Source organism: Pipra filicauda, unplaced genomic scaffold (assembly GCF_003945595.2).
Source record: "Pipra filicauda isolate LSUMZ 115617 unplaced genomic scaffold, ASM394559v2 scaffold1_size10287979_pilon, whole genome shotgun sequence".
In the NCBI taxonomy this organism is placed as follows: Eukaryota; Metazoa; Chordata; class Aves; order Passeriformes; family Pipridae; genus Pipra; species Pipra filicauda.
Window position 1 is genome coordinate 5,274,523 of NW_024104310.1, and position 20,836 is coordinate 5,295,358.

General features: G+C 41.6%; 1 protein-coding gene across 1 annotated transcript; it reads right to left on the reverse strand.

Moving 5' to 3' along the window:
* Nucleotides 1-5,816: 5,816 nt before the first annotated feature.
* On the reverse strand, nt 5,817-16,579 carry GHRHR (growth hormone releasing hormone receptor). Its single transcript, XM_039380730.1, has 6 exons — nt 16,523-16,579; nt 12,774-12,879; nt 12,048-12,155; nt 10,763-10,863; nt 7,728-7,825; nt 5,817-5,961 (listed from the first exon to the last, which is right to left on the reverse strand). The coding sequence occupies exons 1-6, from the start codon at nt 16,577-16,579 to the stop codon at nt 5,817-5,819; spliced, it is 615 nt and encodes a 204-aa protein (XP_039236664.1).
* Nucleotides 16,580-20,836: the final 4,257 nt, after the last annotated feature.

The following is a 20,836-nucleotide window of genomic DNA, read 5'->3' on the forward strand; positions in this document are numbered from 1 at the left end:
AATAAAGCAAAGATTCTTCTAAAATCCCACGTCTTTACTTTTATCTGGGAACTAGTCTTACCAGTATGTCTTTCAGATTTCTAGCTCCACTGTTTAAAAGTGGTAACATTAAAAGGGAACATTATAGTGACAACTGTGAGGAAAATTCAAATCTCTTAACTGATTAGTACAGGACATGTAGGTATCTAACCGAGGAGAAGACAGTAAAATCAAATGTTGGGAGACATCTGAAGATGCTGCAAGGATAGATGAGATTATGGATCATGGATGTTTAAATGTTTCATATGTGCCCTTAAGAGGCAAAAGGTGTATTGTGCTATTCTGCCACTTGTATATTGATGATTAAATTGCCTTATTATGTGTCTGGTGCCCAATGTGAGCCAACACAAACCTCTCAGAGGCACCCAGCAGGTGCAGTGGTGCTGGATGGCTTCCGAATGCCATCTCTCCTGGATATATCTGCCCAGTGAAGGGGACCAGGATGTCTTGTCAGGAATGTCCTTGGAAATGCCTTGCTGTTTATGGCTGGGACATGGGGTTGAACAGGCTCACAGAGGGGCCAGACAGCTGCTTCTCAGGTTTATCCCTACCAATGCAGTGGGAGTGCTTGTAAGACAGTCCAGAGGCAGACCTACTGACTAGGCAGCAGGACTTGGGAATTCCCTTCAAGGGACCTGTTAGGTCAGCCTACCTGAAGCCATAGGTGCCTCTCAGTGGAGGCTTGCAGCCTTGCCTGACTGACATACTGGCAGCACTTCGTATTGGGAGCGGCAAGTTAACCAACTCAGCTAATTTTTCTGCATATATTTGAATGTCAAAAATAGTGCTGATGCAACAGCAGTTGGAAAATATATAAAGTATGACTTACTGCTTTAGACTAATTCAAAGCCAATCAAGAGGACTCTATAGAAGACAGCAGCTAAGACAAAGCTCTTGTGGTGCCCTGAAATAAAAGTCACTGCTGTGCAAATCAGTGAGTTGGTGGTCTTGGTGGTCTGCTTTGATACTGGCTGGTGTTGAGTCACGAAGCATGTCTGAAGAGCTCTGTTCTGCTGTCTGAGCTGAGAGCAGTGCCAATGAGGGTGAAGGTCAGAGTGGCTCCTCAGTTTTTGAGGACAGTTTTTGAGACTCAGTGTTTGAGGACCTACCTCATGCAGCCTGTGGATGCCTTGGAGGTCTTTCAAGAAGCAGAGGATCCCAGAGAACAAAAATAAGGCATTTCTTCAGGAAATGAAAGGTGAGATAGGGCATAAAGGAAGAGCTGACCAACCACACTTGAAGAAGCTCTTCAGGTACTAGAATAAGTTAACAACCATACATTTCTTGTCACTGCTACAGCTGCATGAAATTTATTTCTGGTTTTTTTCTGTGTACATTTTAACATACATACCCCAGAATGTCTGGTCTAGCCCCACTGAAGGAACTAGGAACACTTGTAAACTTTTTCCAAAAATTAGTTCATAGTGACAGTTCATCTTTCAGTTACATCAAATACATTTACTATAGTTTTCAAACCTGTAAAGTGTATTTTTCTTGTGATTTATACTGAACTTTTTGTTTGGCTCAAGTTTGACTCCCCCAGGTTGTCTTCTGGCCAACATCTGAAGCAGCATCCATCATGCAGCTCTTTTGCTAGACCTGACTCTTTCTCCTTCTGTTAGAGTAAAACCTCAGGACGCTGGTAGTTTGATGGTTTACCTAATCCTGTTGTGCTTGCCCATTCTAGAGTCAAGAGCAGGGCAACTTCTGGGGCTAAATTCACGGACTACCTTCTTAGTTTAAAACATCCAAAGGGGAATTTCTAGATTTTGACTACCCAATAATTCTACCCATGAGCTCCCAACTATCCTTCTGGAGCTAATGCCCCACAGTCAGTTTTTTTCACTATAAAAAAATGACTGATTATGCCCATGGATTCAGTGCCATGTCTGCGGGTTAGTTGCATTACTCTGGGTTGCCTTACTGACTCTCCTTATAAAGGTCTCAGTTAATTTCATGTGTACAGAAGAGACAGGCATTTCCAGCTAGCTGGAAACGTAGCTAGGTTATTCCTCTGTGGCTCTGGATTTCCTTGCCAGCATCTCAGACTGCTGGCAGGATCAGGGCCTCTGCTTCTGGGATGAGGGAGGAGACCTCTGCAAGGTGCTTCATCTGTCACTCAGGCTGGAAGTTCAGTAGTTTATTTTCTTCCCCTTTAATCTATATCCTATAAAAGGTCTAGAATTTAAGCACAACCTAGTTAAGAATCTTCACTTTCTTACTTCTGCCTTGGAGCTGCACTCTTGTCAGTATGAGCTGCTAAGATAATTTCTTTAAAACTGCAGAAATAGGAAGAGAACTTTGCAATCATCTCAGATCTATTTTGTCACATTAGCCTTGGGCTTAAACTTACATGTCAGGCCAACATCCCAATTGTAGTGGTTTGAACCTTGTTTTCCCCAGGGGCTAAGAGAAGTGGTAGACCCCAAGGGGTGGAAACCCCTGGAAGTTTTGAAGTTCTGCCCAATGGGCGCTCCTGCAGAAATGTAAACATACCACAACCAGACCGGAAAAGAAGAGTTGTAGTTTTGGTTGTTGTTGGAGAGGTGGCCATGTTGTAGAGCCACGAGGTAGGGGCTCTGAGCCCCTTGGGGCCTCTGGCCCCCTCCCAGCCCCTGGCTGGGGGCTGCAGGGACCTGGAACAGCATAAAGCTGGGCTAGGTGCCTGTAGTTATGCCGGGAGATGTTTTTCTCCATGGGCACAGAGCAGCAGCCGACGCTGACCAGAGAAACAGTGGCAGAGAGCCAGAGATAAGAACCTGAACTGAAGAAGCAGCAGAAGCAACATGCAGCACTGCAGAGGAGACTCCTGGAAGGAGAGTCGAGGAAAGGAGAGCCAGCAGCTGAGAGCTACAGAGTTCTTGGGGGTAAGACTGATACCAGATCCCCAAAACTCCTTTGAGACCTCCTGGAAGGAGGAAGATGATGGACTCTTACTTGAAAGAGCCTTGAAGTGCGACATGCACTGTAGAAAGGAGCTAGAGAGCTCCGAGAGGAATGCAGGGGGAGTTGACCTTGGCTCCCCCCCCTCGCACTGCTGCCACGGTGGCAGCCTGAGAGACAGGGCACAGAGGCCCTGCAAGAGATACCAGACCGTCACGAAGACCCCCCTGTGTCTTCGTGATATGACGTGGTGAAACGACCTTGTCTGGGGTTACGAAGACCACGGAAGACCCCTCGGTTGTGAGGCGATGGGGCCGAGAGAGAGGCTTGGATACCTCCCTCGTGGAGTGCTGGCAGAAATCCAGCTATCAGCTGCTGCATGCATGAGAAGAAGAAACCTGCTGCCTCAGAAGATGCTGCTGTTTAAGGACTGAAAGGGATCTGTCCTTCTTTCCCTCCTGGACTTTTATTTGGAGGGGAGAAGAGATCTGATCCATTGTAAATACATATGTCATGGTAGAGATAGTTTGTGATCATGTGTATAATGTGATGTTATATTTATTTGTACAGTCATTGTAATATATTCCCTTTTCCCCACTTTGGAGTCTGGTGTGTTTTGTCTGGAAAAACCCATCTCACATTAGGTTGAGATGTGGGAGGGGGAATGGAGCTAGGGAATTAGATGTTGGGGCTATCTCAAACCATGACATAAATGGTAGCAGAGGATGGTTGCGAACCATCGAGGGAGAGAGATAAGAGCCATGATGCTTGTGGTAACAGAAAGAGTTTTCCAGACAAAACACAGACTGTACCATTGTAGAGTAAGTAAGGCTATAGTAATGTAAGTTAAGTATTAAGAGTAGAGTTAAGTTTGTGATAATGCTATGTTGATATGTAGTAGAGAGATTTTGATTATATTTTAGTTTATTGAAGATTGAATGTTGATTAGAGTTTTTTTCCAGTTGTTGTGATATGTTGACATTTCGCAGGAGCGAGGGGTGGAGTGTTGTAGTGGTTTGAACCTTGTTCTCCCCAGAGGCTAAGAGAAGTGGTAGACCCCAAGGGGTGGAAACCCCTGGAAGTTTTGAAGTTCTGCCCAATGGACGCTCCTGCAGAAATGTAAACATATCACAACCAGACCGGAAAAGAAGAGTTGTAGTTTGGGTTGTTGTAGGAGAGGTGGCCATGTTGTAGAGCCACGAGGAAGGGGCTCTGAGCCCCTTGGGGCCTCTGGCCCCCTCCCAGCCCCTGGCTGGGGGCTGCAGGGACCTGGAACAGCATAAAGCTGGGCTAGGTGCCTGTAGTTATGCCGGGAGATGTTTTCTCCATGGGCACAGAGCAGCAGCCGACGCTGACCAGAGAAACAGTGGCAGAGAGCCAGAGATAAGACCTGAACTGAAGAAGCAGCAGAAACAACATGCAGCACCACAGAGAAGACTCCTGGAAGGAGAGCCGAGGAAAGGAGAGCCAGCAGCTGAGAGCTACAGAGTTCTTGGGGGTAAGACTGATACCAGATCCCCAAAACTCCTTTGAGACCTCCTGGAAGGAGGAAGATGATGGACTCTTACTTGAAAGAGCCTTGAAGTGCGACATGCACTGTAGAAAGGAGCTAGAGAGCTCCGAGAGGAATGCAGGGGGAGTTGACCTTGGCTTCCCCCCCCTTGCACTGCTGCCACGGTGGCAGCCTGAGAGACAGGGCACAGAGGCCCTGCAAGAGATACCAGACCGTCACGAAGACCCCCCTGTGTCTTCATGATATGACGTGGTGAAACGACCTTGTCTGGGGTTACGAAGACCACGGAAGACCCCTCGGTTGTGAGGCGATGGGGCCGAGAGAGGGGCTTGGATACCTCCCTCGTGGAGTGCTGGCAGAAAGCCAGCTATCAGCTGCTGCATGCATGAGAAGAAGAAACCTGCTGCCTCAGAAGATGCTGCTGTTTAAGGACTGAAAGGGATCTGTCCTTCTTTCCCTGCTGGACTTTTATTTGGAGGGGAGAAGAGATCTGATCATTGTAAATACTATATGTCATGGTAGAGATAGTTTGTGATCATGTGTATAATGTGATGTTATATTTATTTGTACAGTCATTGTAATATATTCCCTTTTCCCCACTTTGGAGTCTGGTGTGTTTTGTCTGGAAAAACCCATCTCACATTAGGTTGAGATGTGGGAGGGGGAATGGAGCTAGGGAATTAGATGTTGGGGCTATCTCAAACCATGACACCATCATAATACTTTGGAATCTCCACTGTATTTTGCTTCATATCTCTGTGTCAGAAATGCAGCTTGGGCTCCCAAGCAGGTGATTTTTTTCACAAATGCCCTGCTCTCAGTGTATCCTTAGTGTCAAATGCTTCTTGGACAAAGGTCCAAGAACCCATTTTACTCCTTATGCTCAACTCTAAACTTCTGTGTGGTCATGAGCAATGCAGAGGAACCATCCCACACACCTGTATTTGAAAGCCATTGCCAGGTTGCCAAGATTTTTTGATTGCTTAGTACCTGGAGTGTTTTGTGGTTTACAGGTCAGAGTTTCCAGTCAGAACATGAAATCCAAGATTTCCAGAAGAATCAGCTTTAAAAGTGGTTCTATGAGGCACTCAGAAATCTTCAGGTTTAGGCTTCAGATTATAGAAAGGTAACAGTGAAATGGTACTACTTTTTGCTCTGTCAAAGTCTAAATTTGATTTAGAGTACTACAAGACCACAAGTTGATACTTTCAGACCATAAAAGGTTCACATTTATGGAGGCAAAACATACTGAATAAAAGAATTATATAACTTTCATTATAGGTTAGAAGGAAAAAAATAAGTAGTAGTAAAAAAGATCCCTGAAAATGAAACCATATATAAGTGGTGTGTAAAAATACCAAGTACCACAGTATCCTACTTTTCATGTGCTTACTGTAGAGAAGCTGCAGTGATCAATGCCTTCCTCCTGGAAAAGGACAGCATCCTTAATGAAAATAGCAATAGCTTTCAAGATAAACGTGAAAAAGAGCTGCACATGGATATAATTCCTGGGACAGCGAAGCCTCCTGGAAGAAAAGAAGAGAGGTCTTTCTCAGCACAGCTGGCTTGTGCTGGGGGTAATTAAAATAAGCAATAAACCTTTGTTTCATCTTGTTTTCACTTCCAAACATATATAGGAAGAACACTTGCATCTGCTGAGGTCTTTCAGGCAGAGATGGAAACCTTCCTCGTGTGAAGCAATTCACCCACAGTCTGCACCTCCACCTCTTTCCTTGTTAGATGGAGGCCTGGGGATGTTTCTGGCCTGCCAAATTTAAAGAACCCAGAATTCCTTAAATTTATGTTTGTGCTCAGTACACCTGAGCCAGGCTTCTGGTTGGCATTATTTTGGGGCCAATCTCGCATTTGAGAAATGATCTTTACTGATACAATTCAGACAATGGCTAAACCACTCCCAAGACCAAGCAGGCAGGGATATCCTGGAATAAGCAGATACTTTTCCCAATGAACAGGGTAAGAGTTGTTTAGAAATATTTTCTCTATCCTGTGCCATGGGAGAGCTAAACTGCATTAAACCCCTGTGCAATCAACCCTATCCAAAATTAAAGGCTTTTTCATTACTTTACCAGAGTTACTTTTATGAATTAAGTGAGAGCAGAGAAGGGCTTTAAAACAATTCAGCACATCTACTTTAAATTCAGTTTGACACATCCACCTTAAATTCTCAGTTAATTAATTTTAAATTTTGCCTGCTATTAAATACAGATTTTTGTGGGAGTTATACAGCTTCAACTTTATGTTTTCACTTGGACATGAAGATTTTAGTTAGTAAGCAAAGAGTTCCATTAAAAGCTGAATTCCACCCAGCTCCAGTAACCTGAGGGTCACCTAATCTCAAAGTTCACCCAGAGTGGGCAGAATTTTATTGCTGACCTCAAATATCAACCCCATTGTTAACTATAATTTTTTTCCTCCCTATTGCCGTGTCTCTTTATGTCCATTGTTTCTTCCTTTCCCCTCATTTGGGCTGCTTTGTTTTCCTGAGGTCAGAGTGGATGTCAATAAACAAATCTGTTGGCTTCCAGACATGAACTGGGAACCAAGAGGGGTCAAGAAACTTTTCCCAGAGAACCCCCATTCCCACAGCAAAATAATAAAACTCCAGACTTTTTTGTCTTGCAGAAATACAAGAAATAAACAAAGATTAATAAAATGAATCCTACGTGGCAGCAAACATTAAATATACATTAAAAAATAAAATAAATGAGCAGTTTTATTCCAAATACTATAAATTATACCTGAAAATACCTAATTGATGGATAATTCAGTAAGAAAGAAATCTTAACCAAACATAGCCAAATTCTGACTAATTTTAAAATATGTCTTTAGTTATAAATTTTTTGATAGTAATATATACAATGTCATAGGAACATTGATTCACAATCAAGTTCCTTGTGCATGTTCTTCTTGTTAATATAAAATTCCCTGAAGCCACACAAGGCAAACACACATAATTTATAAAGAAATATCCTTGTTCCAGCAAAAGCAAGTAAATTTATCTCTTGGTTATCCAGGATCAAAGTGAGTTGCTGAGTTTTGCCAACATTCAGCCAGGGTTTATTTCCCAGCTCTGATTTTCTTTCTGCCTGGCTCTCTCTGATCACTTCTCATTTCCAGCTTTAATTTAACATTATTAAACCAGTATGGCTGGAAATCTTTATTTTTATTCATCTGGATATCCATCTATGTTATTTTTAATGGCTAGTGTTGTCTTCTACAGTGTCAGATAAAGAATTCTGTTAAAAGAATCAAGGTCAGAGAACACCTTTACCTGAATGCAATAAGAACTGTCACAGCAATGATGAGTGAGGTGATGGACACGCTGTATCCTACAGTGTAGATGATCCTTATAGTAGAAAAGTAGGATTGCTATAAAGGAATAGAATTATTTGTCACAAAACTTGCAGCTAAGTCACAGCTTTTTTACAGATTCTGGCTGTTTTGCTTTGTTTGGTGCTTCCAATCATTTCATATCCCCGACTGCCTTTTCTTCCCCCTCTTAATCCCACGGCAAAAACCAATTTAAATTCCTCGTTATGCCTCTTTTGTAAAGTGCCATTCCATAGTTACGTGGATACAGCTCAATCTGACACCAAAACATGTATTGATCGGGGTGGTTTGAGGCTCATTCATAAAACCATAAACACCAAAGCCAACCTTTAATGAAAGCACTGTTAAAAATCAGATGCATTTTTATAAATACTGTATTTTATAGTGTAGTATATTTTGTATGCATTTTTATAAATACTGTATTTTATAGTGTAGTATATTTTATATGCATTTTTATAAATACTGTATTTTATAGTGTAGTACATTTTATATGCATTTTTATAAATACTGTATTTTATATTTTTTAATGCTGCTGACAGCTGGCTACATGATGAATACAGAATTCCAGCAACCTTTCCCTACATTTCTCCACTTTCCCACTCTCTGCTTCCTTATTTCCAATTTTACCATCTATTCTTCCTTTCTCTTTTTGTTGTGTTCTGGTTACTTGGTTTTTTCTGCCTTTTTTTTTCTCCTCTGTTTTTCTTGCTGCCAAACTCAACTGTTACTCAGCCAGAACATCGATCAAAACCCATTTCAATTCAAGTGGCACCTCAGACATGATCTCTGAGTGAGGATAAGTTGACTTCCACTGTCACACATGAAAGCAGAAAATAAAATTAATAAGCTCTATGCTGCAAATCTTTCCCTTCAATCCAACATGGGCCGTCTCTTGGGTCCCATTTTAATGCTTTTATAACTAAAATCTTCACAGCTGTGCAGAGCATTGCCACAGTTCACTGTGGGGAAGGGGATATACTTGTTTTGAGCCCTAAGTGCAACTGCAGGCATTATATATAGGGGTCCATTTAATTTATTTTAGGTGCTTAAAAATTAGCTGCCTAAATATGAGCAGCTGAGTCTGGAGTAAAATGAGGAATGTGAGAGCCTGGCCGCAGGACTGAACTGTTTAAATATTGACACAAACCTGTTTCTTCCCATTCTCTTTCTTTTCTAGTTAATGAAGGGAAAGAAACACCCTCAGAAGACAATTCAACTTATGGGAAGTTGAGAACTTATGGGTTTCTGACAGCAAGAAAAAGGATCTGTCACCAGTCCTGCCTTAGCAAGGGCAGGTCATAGAATCCCTGACTGGTTTGGGCTGGAAATGACCTTAAATAACATGTAATTCCAACCCCTGGTTTAGTGGAGTGAAACATTTGGTGCCGAGGACCCTACATCCATGGGTGAATATTTTTCACCATCCATGGGCTGAACATTTAATACTGGCCAGAACCCACCAGGTGCATCTTGAATTTTTCTTCCAGTTTAGTTTTATCCATGAGAAGATGGGTTTTCCTTTCTGAGAACAGTAAATGCAGTAACTGGGGAGAGCCAAGACATACCCCTGAAAAGCTCCCACCTGATCCTACCAAAGCACTAATAGAGATCCACCTTGTAGTGATTAGACTTGATTTGAACCATAAATTTTTGAGACTGATGAAGTTGTATGATATGGAAACCAGGCATAGCGGCCTCTTTTTTTTTGTCTAGTGGATGAACTGTGAATTGTATATGGTTATCCAAATTCCTGACTATGCACAATTCCAGCCAAAGCTCAGAGAAGTACCTCAGAGCTGGAAAGCTTGCCAGTAAGCCTGGATCCAGCACTCCATGAGGAACATCAAAGCTGTGCTAGACTGACCTTAACTGGCAACAAATCAGATGTGGAAAGCACAGAAAATAATCAAATCTTAACATTGATAAATCTACAACTGAGCAGTTTGCCTTTAGGTAAAATAATAGAATAATCATAGAATGGGCTGGAAGGGACCTTAAAAATCATCTCAATCCAACCCCCCTGTCACAGGGACACCTTCCACTAGCCCAGGTTGCTCCAAGTCCCATCCAACCTGGCCTTGGACACTTCCAGGGATGGGGCAGCCAAAACTTCTCTGGGCAACCTGTTCCAGGGCCTCCCCACCCTCACAGGGAAGAATTTCTTCCTAATATCTAACATAAATCTACCCACACGGGAGATTGTTTTTACCCCAGCAGTGTAAGGAAGCAATAAAAGAAGGGAAGAAAGAGAAGAGTTGCACTTCAGTGTAAGTGTTTATTATGCAAAGCAGCAGGTGTTGAGGCTTAGAGGCTGGAAAGGAAGTTTGAGCTAAACAGTTATAATAGTCGACACAGAAAGTAATGGGAAGACAAGTGAAATCTCCCCATGATGATACAAATAATGTTTTTATCCATATTAATTAGGAATCAAGCAGATAACCTCTAGATATCACCAACTGTCAAAACCTGGCTGAAGAATTATGTCAGATTCTGATCTGCATTACTGACATAAAAAAACACTGAGACTTTTTTTTCCTTGATGAATTAGGTATTTTATGCAGGATGAGAAACCCAAACCCCTCTTGTCCTTAGATATTGCTGAATTTGGAATAGAGGCGTTATAGCAGCACATCACTGGTGCTCTGATATTACAAATTCATCTTGCTGACTGATATTGCTCAAACGTCTTAATCCATATTTTATGAACATTTTATGATACATCTCTAGTTGTTATATCTGTAGGCAAGTTCATGATTGTCTGGAATTTGCAGCTGGCTTTGTTTTTATTACACTCTCACACATGAATAATAAAATATTCCTAGTTATTTTACAAAATAAGTGGCTAGAGTCAAATCTGAATTACATTCCACACTTTCAGCTTCAGCTGAGCTTCCCTTTGCAGTGTTCTTGCAGGAATAGAAGGGAATCCTATAACATCAACACACCACTCACATATTTTTCTGTAATTAAACTTACTTCTTCAAGGGGAATCTCATCTTCTACTGGACAGGCGACGTGGTAGGGAGGGAACGGGTCAGACCAGCCTTTCCTTGTGCAGTTCCTTTTTACTATCCCAGCTGAAACAGAAGCACTTAAGTTTTTCCAGTGGAAAACCACATAATATGGAAAATAAAACCCAGGAGAAAACCTCTGGCTGGTACAAAGGTTATGCCAGGAGGAGAGGATCATGTTCATTGGCATCTCACAGAGCTGGTAGGACACTTTGTGTGTGTACGTTCAGGTCATCAGACACAAAACTTTGTGATTTTTCTATAGGCAAACAATGGAAAAAGAGGTGAGAGACAGGGGTAGGGGTGGGAAGGAGTAAGGAATTAATTAAATCAGGAAAAAAAAGTCCATTGGAGAGGATTGGGAAGCACTGCTCCATCAGACTTCTGCTTTGTACAGCACTCACCCTTCTAATATACCCCTTCTCATTCCCACCTCCCTTGGGGTTTATATTTTCCTTGCAGACCAGAGGCTGGGATAAGCAGTTCCTTCTATGAGGATAGCACATTTCCATAAAAGATTTATGACTCAGATGAAGGATAAATCCGAGAATCCCATGGCAGGAAATGAATCTGCACAGATGAAAGGGACTATCCTTATCCCTCGTTTATAACAAGCATGTGTTGGGTGAGGCAGAGCTTGGGCTTTACAGCTTCTTTTTCTTGTGGAGCTGCCAAATCCAGGTCTTTCCTGGAAGATGGTTTCCTCCTTGTGGGCTCACAGTCTGTTCCTTGCCATATTCACCCACAGAGCAAGCAGACACAAAGGCATTAGTTTGCAGCTTTGCATTTGACCAGACACACGTGCTGCTTCGAGGACTAAATTCTGCTTTGTATCTCCAAACTTGCTCTTAAAGAACAATCATGTTACTCATTCCTCTGCCTTTCATTTCATCCCAAACCAATCAGAGCACAAATCTCCGAAAGCCCAGTGCTTAAGTTCTGACCTAGAGAACCTCATGTGAGCTTTGTCAAAAACACACAACAAGCTGATCCCAAAGCCCATGGAAACTCATGGAATCACTCGATTTATTTCAGTGGGTTTTGGATCAGGGCCCCATCACAGACTATGGATGGTACTTAAAATGTGAGCAGAACTTCTAAGGTCCCTCAGATCCTACTAAAATCTTTGCAGTGTTGATCTGATCCAGTTGGGGAGTAGGAACATGTAACTTTCTGTCTTCACCCCCACTTTTTAGAAATGCTCCTCCAGGCAACAGAAGAACAGGAGTACAACCCTGATAGTACATCACCTGGCTCCTTCATGAAGTGAAGGATGATGTTTGGGCATGGTAAGGCAAGAGTCTCTCCAGCATCTGCCTCTGGCCAGCACAGTAATTTGTCCCAAGTTCTCTTGCAACCTCAGGCAGAAAGTGAAATATATTTTTAAGCATAATTATATTTGAGCAAAATAAAACCCCAAACCTTTTTAAACTTTGCCACTCCACCGCTTACATATCTTGCAAAAAATAGTTTAGCCACAATTTTTATTCTATAATGAGAAATAAACACCCCCAGAGGATTATTTAATCTGCTTTAGTTAGACCCACTGTGTTAGACTGGAGTGGGTTTTTGAAATAATGTAATAAATGAAAAGGCATTATGGAAATGGGAGGGAGAGTAATTCTGGAAGAAAGACAAGATAACAGTACTTTTTGTTGGGTTATCCTATTTTTAAAGACCAAAACACCCTCACAAACATGCAAGAATGATGCCATGACAGCATCCATTTGGATAAAGAATAGGACAAGGACAAAAGGATTCACTCAGATAAATTGACCGTCCATATTCGAATGGGAAAGACTGTGGAAAAAAGAATTTAAAGGAAAGGGAATAGATGGAACAAGAGCTGACAAGACAACAGGTATGTGGGACAATAAGTTAAACCCTCAAACATACCCACTGACAGCCTGGCTGTGTCCTCACTCTGCTGGTGGGTCACTTCTCCCTCCCTCCCCTCATCCCTCACACATGGACACCTGCTGATGTTGCATTTCCACGCTCTTGTGGGTCCTCCAGACATTCAGCCTCATTTTTTTTCAGCTCTGTCATAAAATCACATTCTGGGTGGACATTTCCAGCAACCTGCAGGGAGTAGACGATTAGTAAGAAGGTGCTGGATCATCAGTCATTAAGTCTTACTTTGGCAGCTAACGAGGTTGTTTTAAGGACATAAAATGCTATCTTAGGGTTTAGCATCCAGAGGGTACCACAATCTCTGCACAAATTGCAACACTTTGAGATCACAGAATCACAGAACAATTAAGGTTGGAAAATGCCTCCAAGATCAAGTCCAACCAGCCCTGTCAGATTCACCACTAAACCAAGTCCCTAAACACCACATCTACATGTGTATGACCCCAGCTGAGCTCTGCTAAAGGCAGTAGAGCTGTAATACTTTACATCAGAGCAAACCTTCAGGCAGTAGAGATGTCAGAAGATGGTAGCCACAGGTCTGGAAAGTGTATAAGATTCCTCTATGTTCATAATCAAAGAACTCTTTGCTAGGGCCTGGCTTTGAGTGCAGGACTCATTTCTACCCTAAACTTAGCTAGACCCTGCTAAATCTGACCCCAGAAAGACAGACTGCACTGCACTTGGTCAGACTCCTTTTCGTAACAGTGGAGGGCTCAGCACTGCAGGACATGCTACAGAACCCACCTGTGCATGGAAAAGCCCCTACCAACCTCCAAAGAAACACCACCTTGGAATCACACACAATTCCTGCAAAATTGTCTTCTGAAAGAGTTTTTCACTCTAAAAGGAATTAATCCGTTCTCTCCCTTCTGCCATCTGCCTTTCTTTACAGAGGGTGGGAGGCAAAACTCCTTTCTTTGGAAAAAAAAAACAAACTCTGCACCAAAGCATTTGTTGGTTTGGCATGAAGGTGTTTTGATAGCAGGAACTGTTTAGTTGCTTTAGTCCTTGTTTAGACTTGAGCTTGTGTGGGGACCAGAAGAGAATGTGAAGGCCTCCAGAGAACCTTGGCCACCAAAGGACAAATTCTGCAGCAGCCTGTTACACACCACAACTGCTGTGGTTGTACCCGCCGGGCAGAAATACACATTTAATTTTATGTATCACAAAGAAAGGAATATTTACCTTATCCAACCATTGTCCCCAGTCCCAGAAGACCAGTTGCCATAAGAGACACTCTGACTTAGCTCTGCTCCCAGGCCACTGGTGCTGGTGTGCTCTACATGAGTGAACACAGATATAAAAACACGCAGACACATCAAGGAAATAAACTCAGGATGAGACGTGCATGGTGAGCAGGTGGCTGGCATATGGCTCAGTTTTCTTCCACCCAGGGAGGATTAATATTCAGGGAATTTTGAAAATAAATATCTGTCTTTCAGTTAATTCAAAGGGCAGATTGTACCCGTTCCAATAAGCTGGTGTTTCTCCTCCATGGTGGTGGCCACGTCTCCTGTTGGTCTACAGAGCATTTGAACTGCTTATTGTCTAACAGCTTGAGGCTCTGAGGCTGCTGGAGAACACTGGATTAATTGCACAATATTTGTTTTTTCTGGGGTTTGGACCCTGGTACTTGAAAATTCCATTTATGCCCTTCAAGATCATCTGCTTCCCATTTACTGCTCTTTTAGGAGGATGTGGTTTTCTTGCCAGATTTACAGACAGTAGTGCCACGGATCAGTTTAAGGCAACAATTTAAAAGTTCTTGAGGTTGAATGAAGTGTGATGCCCCAATGATGTCAGAGAGATCAGTCAAAAACAAGAAGCCTGGGGAGCCCCTCAAATCAACTAAGATATGTAATGGTAGGTAGAATGAGAGAAAATTGGCATCTGTCGGGAAAATCTTTGTTCACTTGATATCTCTCTTCATGCCAACATATATTCTATCCCCCCTTGTACTCACCCTGGACAATGAAGGTCATCTATGCTGGAAAGCTCCCTAACCACGCTGTGTGACAGCTATTGCACAAAGTAGCTCTATTAGTCAGTAGAAAAACCAGTCAAACCATTTACTGACAATCAATTCTACCACATTCTCTTGGTTCGATGAACTGTGCCCAGAAAAACCTCACCAGGCAGGAAATGTACCCGTTTGCACTGTCCTAAATTATTTCTCCTGGCAAAAAAAAAAAAAAAAAAAAAAACATTACTAGATCTCGCCTGTCAAAACTCTCTTTGCTCCCTGAAATGTTCATGGCAAGAGCAAAGTTTGTTTGGCTTATTCACCAGTCCAGGAAACCTTTTTTTTTTTTCCGTTTTTGATTTCTAAGTCTCCAGACTTGTGAGAACATATTACCATGTGTGTCTCAAATAAAAAGATGAGGCTGATCAAGCACCAGGGATTCAAATTATTGCCACTTCCTTCAAGAAGAACCAACCTTAAGAGATGCTGTGGCAGTTTATATGCAAGTCATCACTAAGCACTGCTTGAACAGACACTGAATGTAAGGTCTTCTCTGACACCAACTCTGGTAAAATAAATTGAAAATATTCATTTGGCTTCTAAAGCCTTTAAAACCTCTCCAAAAGTTGAGTTCAGCTCTACCAGAAAAAGTATATGATCACTTACACCAATAAAACCAGATGGCTGTTTTTCCACCATTATATACTGAAATAAGAGTTGTTTACCCATCCTCTATCATAATAACATATGCAACACATGCTAGGAGATTTTTATTATACACTAACACATAAAATTGTTTCTGATCAGTGCATATTCATAAAATAACCGATATAACTTTATAGAAGGAAGTGTTATTTCTCTTGGGTAAATGGGACAGGCTCTTACAGAGACCTTCAGTCATATTTTAACTATTAGCGTGATATTCTACTTACAATCAATTATATTTATCTACTCCCATTACAGGGAAGTGGAGTTTGTCACAGAGATGATACAGAGGAAGCTGTAGCTTCACATCAATAAAAAGTCTTTTCAGTCATTTCAAGGTGCTTTATTTTTTTCAATCCACAAAAAGACTTCTGTGCCCCCCCCTTCATGAAATGTTCCTTCGGAAATGACATTCCCAGGAAAGAAAAAAAAACGATATAGAGGAAGGATCACAAAAGGAAGATGCTGAAAACGTAATTACTCTCAAAACCAAAGAAAATATCCTTCCCCTACTTTGCACAGACATTTTCTGATATCTGTGTGATCCTGAATGCTGGTTTACTAATCTTTGTCCAAATCAAAATATCAGCAAGACCTCTGAGCTTTTAAATCATTTAAATATTTCTAATTCTTCCATAAACATCCCTGCTGCTTCCATTTTTTACCTGAAGCATCTCAGCTGCTCACTTATTAAATCATATTAATACTACCACCAAAGCAGCTGAAATTGTAACTAATAAGACAGTATAATCTGAAGCTTAAAAAAACTATCAAAACTCAGCTACTCTAATGTAACAACCCTCCTCCAGTTTCTTCTTGTCACTGTCTTAAAGCCTACACACACATACACAAAAAAAAAAAAAAAAAAGGAATTCTGTCAATTATGTTGTTTCTCTACAGTGAGTGTGGGATAAGAAAGCAGTGAAATGAATTGATATAAAGATCCTGCAATGTGTGTCCCTTCTGCTGCTGCTCACACTTTTCATAGCATCTTGCCTCGTTTAAGCGGAATCCAAAGCAAATAAAGAGAAAAGAGAATGAAGCCGTATCTGCCCATCTGCTCCAAGGAGGAAATAAGCAATTATTGAAACACAATGAAGTCAAAGTTTTGTTTGGTTGGTTTTTTTCCATGCAATTACTTACAAGCACTGCCAGACTCAGGGTGTGCAGAGCACAGTGGTATAAAGCACAAGAGTTCATGTTCCAAAGCAAGAGTCAGACTTCACTCCCTTAGCCTTTCTCAGCATCTCTCACCTGCTTTTCGACCTCTCTTTCTCCTCCCAGTTGCACATTTGAAACATTTATCTTTTTGCACAGAAGTGACGTAACAGGACAGCGGAGTGGGAAATAAATATTAACAATTCTCCAAGCTGTGTTTGAGCTTTCCAACTTTTTGACTTTGCTGCATTCTCAGTGACTGGACTGGACGAATTGAGTGATTGATACCAAGGTTATGGGAATCCTACTTCCTGGCAAGACCCCTGATTCTTTTTTTAAACCCAAAATCATTTTAGGAGCTGTAAATGTTGCTAACCCTGTATTGAAAAACATTACTGGTACAAGAGAAACACTATCCTAACAGCTAATGTTGATGTCAATTCATTCTAATTCACATTTTTCAGTGCAGCTCCAGTGTATCTGTGTGTGGGTGTAGTGACCATGGTGCTGCACTTTAAAATACAGGATCAAAAGCTACTCACAGGCATGTGAACAAAAATTCTGCTGGGTGCCTGCTGGACATTGATTTGAAGGCAAAATTCACAAGGGATCCTTCCCACTTTGCTTGAGACTTCTGAAAGTTCAGTGTCTAAATCTCAACCCATCAACTCCTTTAGTCAAAGTATTGAAATATGTGCACTCAGCTCATTCATCTCATCCTAAGCATTAAATGAAAATCTATTTAAATCTATTTTACAACATTCTCTTGTCTAATCTAATGTTTAGAAGCCATAAATTTGGCTGTACTCCAGCCCTGCTGGGTGTGTATTAAAGTCTGTCCATCAATCCATACTCTCTTGAAGGACTTTAAATTCCATATCAACATTAAGCAAATGTTAACATTGCAAGATCAGAGACTCAAGATGTGAAATATCTTTAAAATATTGTTCTCTGCTCTTCTATTCTCATATCCTGCCATTCCTCAAAATCAATTCTTAACCCCAGTTCCCATCTTCCCAATGGTCCATCCTACAACCCCACTTTCACTGTTCTTTGTCCATCTTCCCAACTTATCTTTCTGCACTTGTTTCAAATGACTTCTTACTGCTTATCTACATGAATTGGGAGTGGAAATTCTGAGACCATGGAAAGAACCCTCTCATCTCCCAGAGTCACCACAGCTACGAGGAACTAAAGCTGTACCTATGCAGGGCTCGACTACATTTGGAAATATCTGTGGGGATGAAGCTTTCAGGCCTTGTTTGTAGGTTGGATCTGTGAGGGAACTGAGAACACAAGAAGGTGTTTTTAGAGAGCTGAAGTTGGCAAGCTTTCCATTCAGTGTGTGCAAAAGGCTTTATTTCATTATTCCTCAAATACTTGTACCTTGCCTAAATTAGACAAGCTTTCACAAAACTGTCTAAAACAAAAATTAGAGTTGTGCTCCTGTCAATTTTAATAATTTTTTTTTGCAGAGGATGAAGCTCTAGACCTTGTAAATGAACACTTACAAATGTATTTATCATAGGCAAATTCTGTTTCTCCCAACCCTATTTCAGAAGCTACATAATCTTAAGAACTGAAAGATTTCCCTGCAGAGGTGTAACACGGAAAAATTTCAGCCCATAATGCTAAATCTACTTTTTCAGTTGGTAAAATGATGAAAAAAGCCAGTGAGGGAACTTAAACCTACAGAGTCTTAATTCACCATGACATAGGTCTTCAAATCTGGCGACAGTGTTCAGTACATCCCAGTGTTTTGCTGATTCCCTTCTATTCCCATTTGAGGAGGTGAACAACCCAAATAGAAATGGCTTTGGTGAGCCTGGAGAAGAGGAGCTTCAGGGTGAACTTACTGTAGCCTTCCAGAACCTGAAGGGAGACCACAAGAAAGATGGAGAAGGACTTTTTACAAGATCATTTAGAGACAGGAGAAGAGGAAGTGACTTCAAACTGGAATAGAGTAGGTTTAGATTAGATATTAGGGAAAAATTCTTTACTGAGAGGGTGGGGAGGCCCTGGCACAGGTTGCCCAGAGAAGCTGTGGCTGCCCCATTCCTGGAAGTGTCCAAGGCCAGGTTGGATGAGGCTTGGAGCAACCTGGGCTAGTGGAAGGTGTCTCTGCTCATGGCAGGGAGTTGGAACTGAATAGTCTTTAAGGTCCCTTTCAACACAGGTTACTCCATTATATGATTCTATGATATGTTCCTAAGTTTTAAGCTACTCAAAGTTCTTTCAATAGTAAGACAACAGGGACTTTCAGCTGTCTCACAAATATTTAATACAGTTATAATCCTAGAAAATCTTATAAAACTACAGTGATCCATGCTGTCCTCACAAGATCGTGCCAGTTACAGCATTTGGACACATTCCCTCTGCTTTCCTTCCCAAAGAGATTGCAGTTTTAAGAAAAATATGTGGCTGAGCATCCACGATGTTTCCTGTAATGTATCAGTTCTATTAAGGCTAAAAGCCTTTCGGCTGTCCCACAAATGCTCTACTGATCATGCACCCTACAGCCATTTCAGGCACTGTTTGAAAATGAATCATAAACAGACTCGCTTCAGAGGAGCAACATCTCACATTTCACGGGGATGCACTTTGTTGGTCCCTGTATTAGAAAAATAAGTTGCCTGTGAGTAAGCTTTTGGTGTCCACATCAGAATTTTCCATTTCAGCCACCACATCTGAGCCATTCTGTGTGTTTATTCTGTGCTGTTGAAGTCATGCCTATAAAAACCACACAAGGCATTATTTGCCACTTTTCAACCTACCAGAGAACAGAGAGAGCCCAATGTAAGATATTTCACGAGGTTTTCTTTTTTAAGGGAGAGTGGGCATTGGTGTAGAGGGGTCTTGTGCTGAAATCCACCACGTAGGAACTCTGATGACCATGGATCATTTTGGAAAACCTGGCTTTTCTGTATTTTCAGCCTTATTCTGCCAATCTGCAGCACAGACATTCCATTAAAATGAGATCCTTCCTACTGTCGCTGTTTTGTGCAAATTTCCAGCTGTTTGTGGTTAAGGAGAAAGACATGTCTTAAAAAAAAAATAAATGGACTTATGAGTCTTTTCTTTATTATTATTTCACGAAAATGACTATTTTTTTTGTTTAAAGAAAAAAGTTTCCTCCATAACTAACAGAACTTTGAGCTGCTTACTTTCACCATAAAAGCACATCTGAAGGACCAGTTTTCCACAGGCACAAAGTTCTCACTTCCTACCAGTTCTATCCAAATTTTTCAGCCTTGAATACCACCACCTCTGCAAGTCTGCTCCCACACTTCTCCTGGGCAGAAGCAGGCACTTAGTAGATCCGTAATTACTACATTTTCTCTCCACTCATCACCTCCATTACCAACACACTCCCTATTCCATGCAGCTCCTCTGCCAAGTTTTCTAGTGGTGGCATCTTGCCTTTTGGATGGCAGAGCTGCAGAGGAGAGATGGAATATGCAGCAAAGGAGCCATTTTTCTCCCCGCACGCTCTCCCAAAGGTGAGAGCCTGACATTTTCACAACTCTCTCAAGGTTTCCCTTGCAGCTTTTTGCAGAATGGTTTCAGTTTGTTTTACCAGCTCGTGTAGTTTGTAAGATCCTGGCTGATTCCACAACAGCCCTGCCAGCCCTGTTTCTAAACTCTTCTCCCTACACATAGAACAGCATCTCAAAATTTATATCAAACTCTTAGGTTTCTGATGCCACTTTTTCTCCCTCTGCAAGATCCCCTCCATTATCATAAAATCCTAGAATGGTTTGGGTTGGAAGGGACCTTAGAGATCATTGCATTCCAACCCCCGCCATGGGCAGGGACACCTTCCACTAGCCCAGGTTGCTCAGAGCTCCATCCAACCTGGCCTTGGACACTTCCAGGAATGGGACAGCCACAACTTGTCTGGGCAAATTATTGTAGCTACAAAGACATTTACACACAGATAAATCTACATCTGAAATGTTCAAGGCCAGGCTGGATGGGGCTCTGAGCAACCTGGGATAGTGGGAGGTGTCCCTGCCCATGGCAGGGAGTTTGAACTGAATGATCTTTAAGGTCCCTTCCAACCTAAACCATTCCATGATTCAACCATTCTATGATTTTAATTTTCTTATGAAGGAAAGCTGGAGGAAACCTTAATACCATAAATCAGTATTTCGTAATTTACTTGAAAAAACCTAATTAATTAAAAAACCTAACTAATTTCATTGATATATAAAACCCATGGATCTCCCAAAGCTAAAAAGAAACAATTTGAGTTAAATAGTTTTAGCTTCTGAGATGACATTGCTCCAGCTTCATATT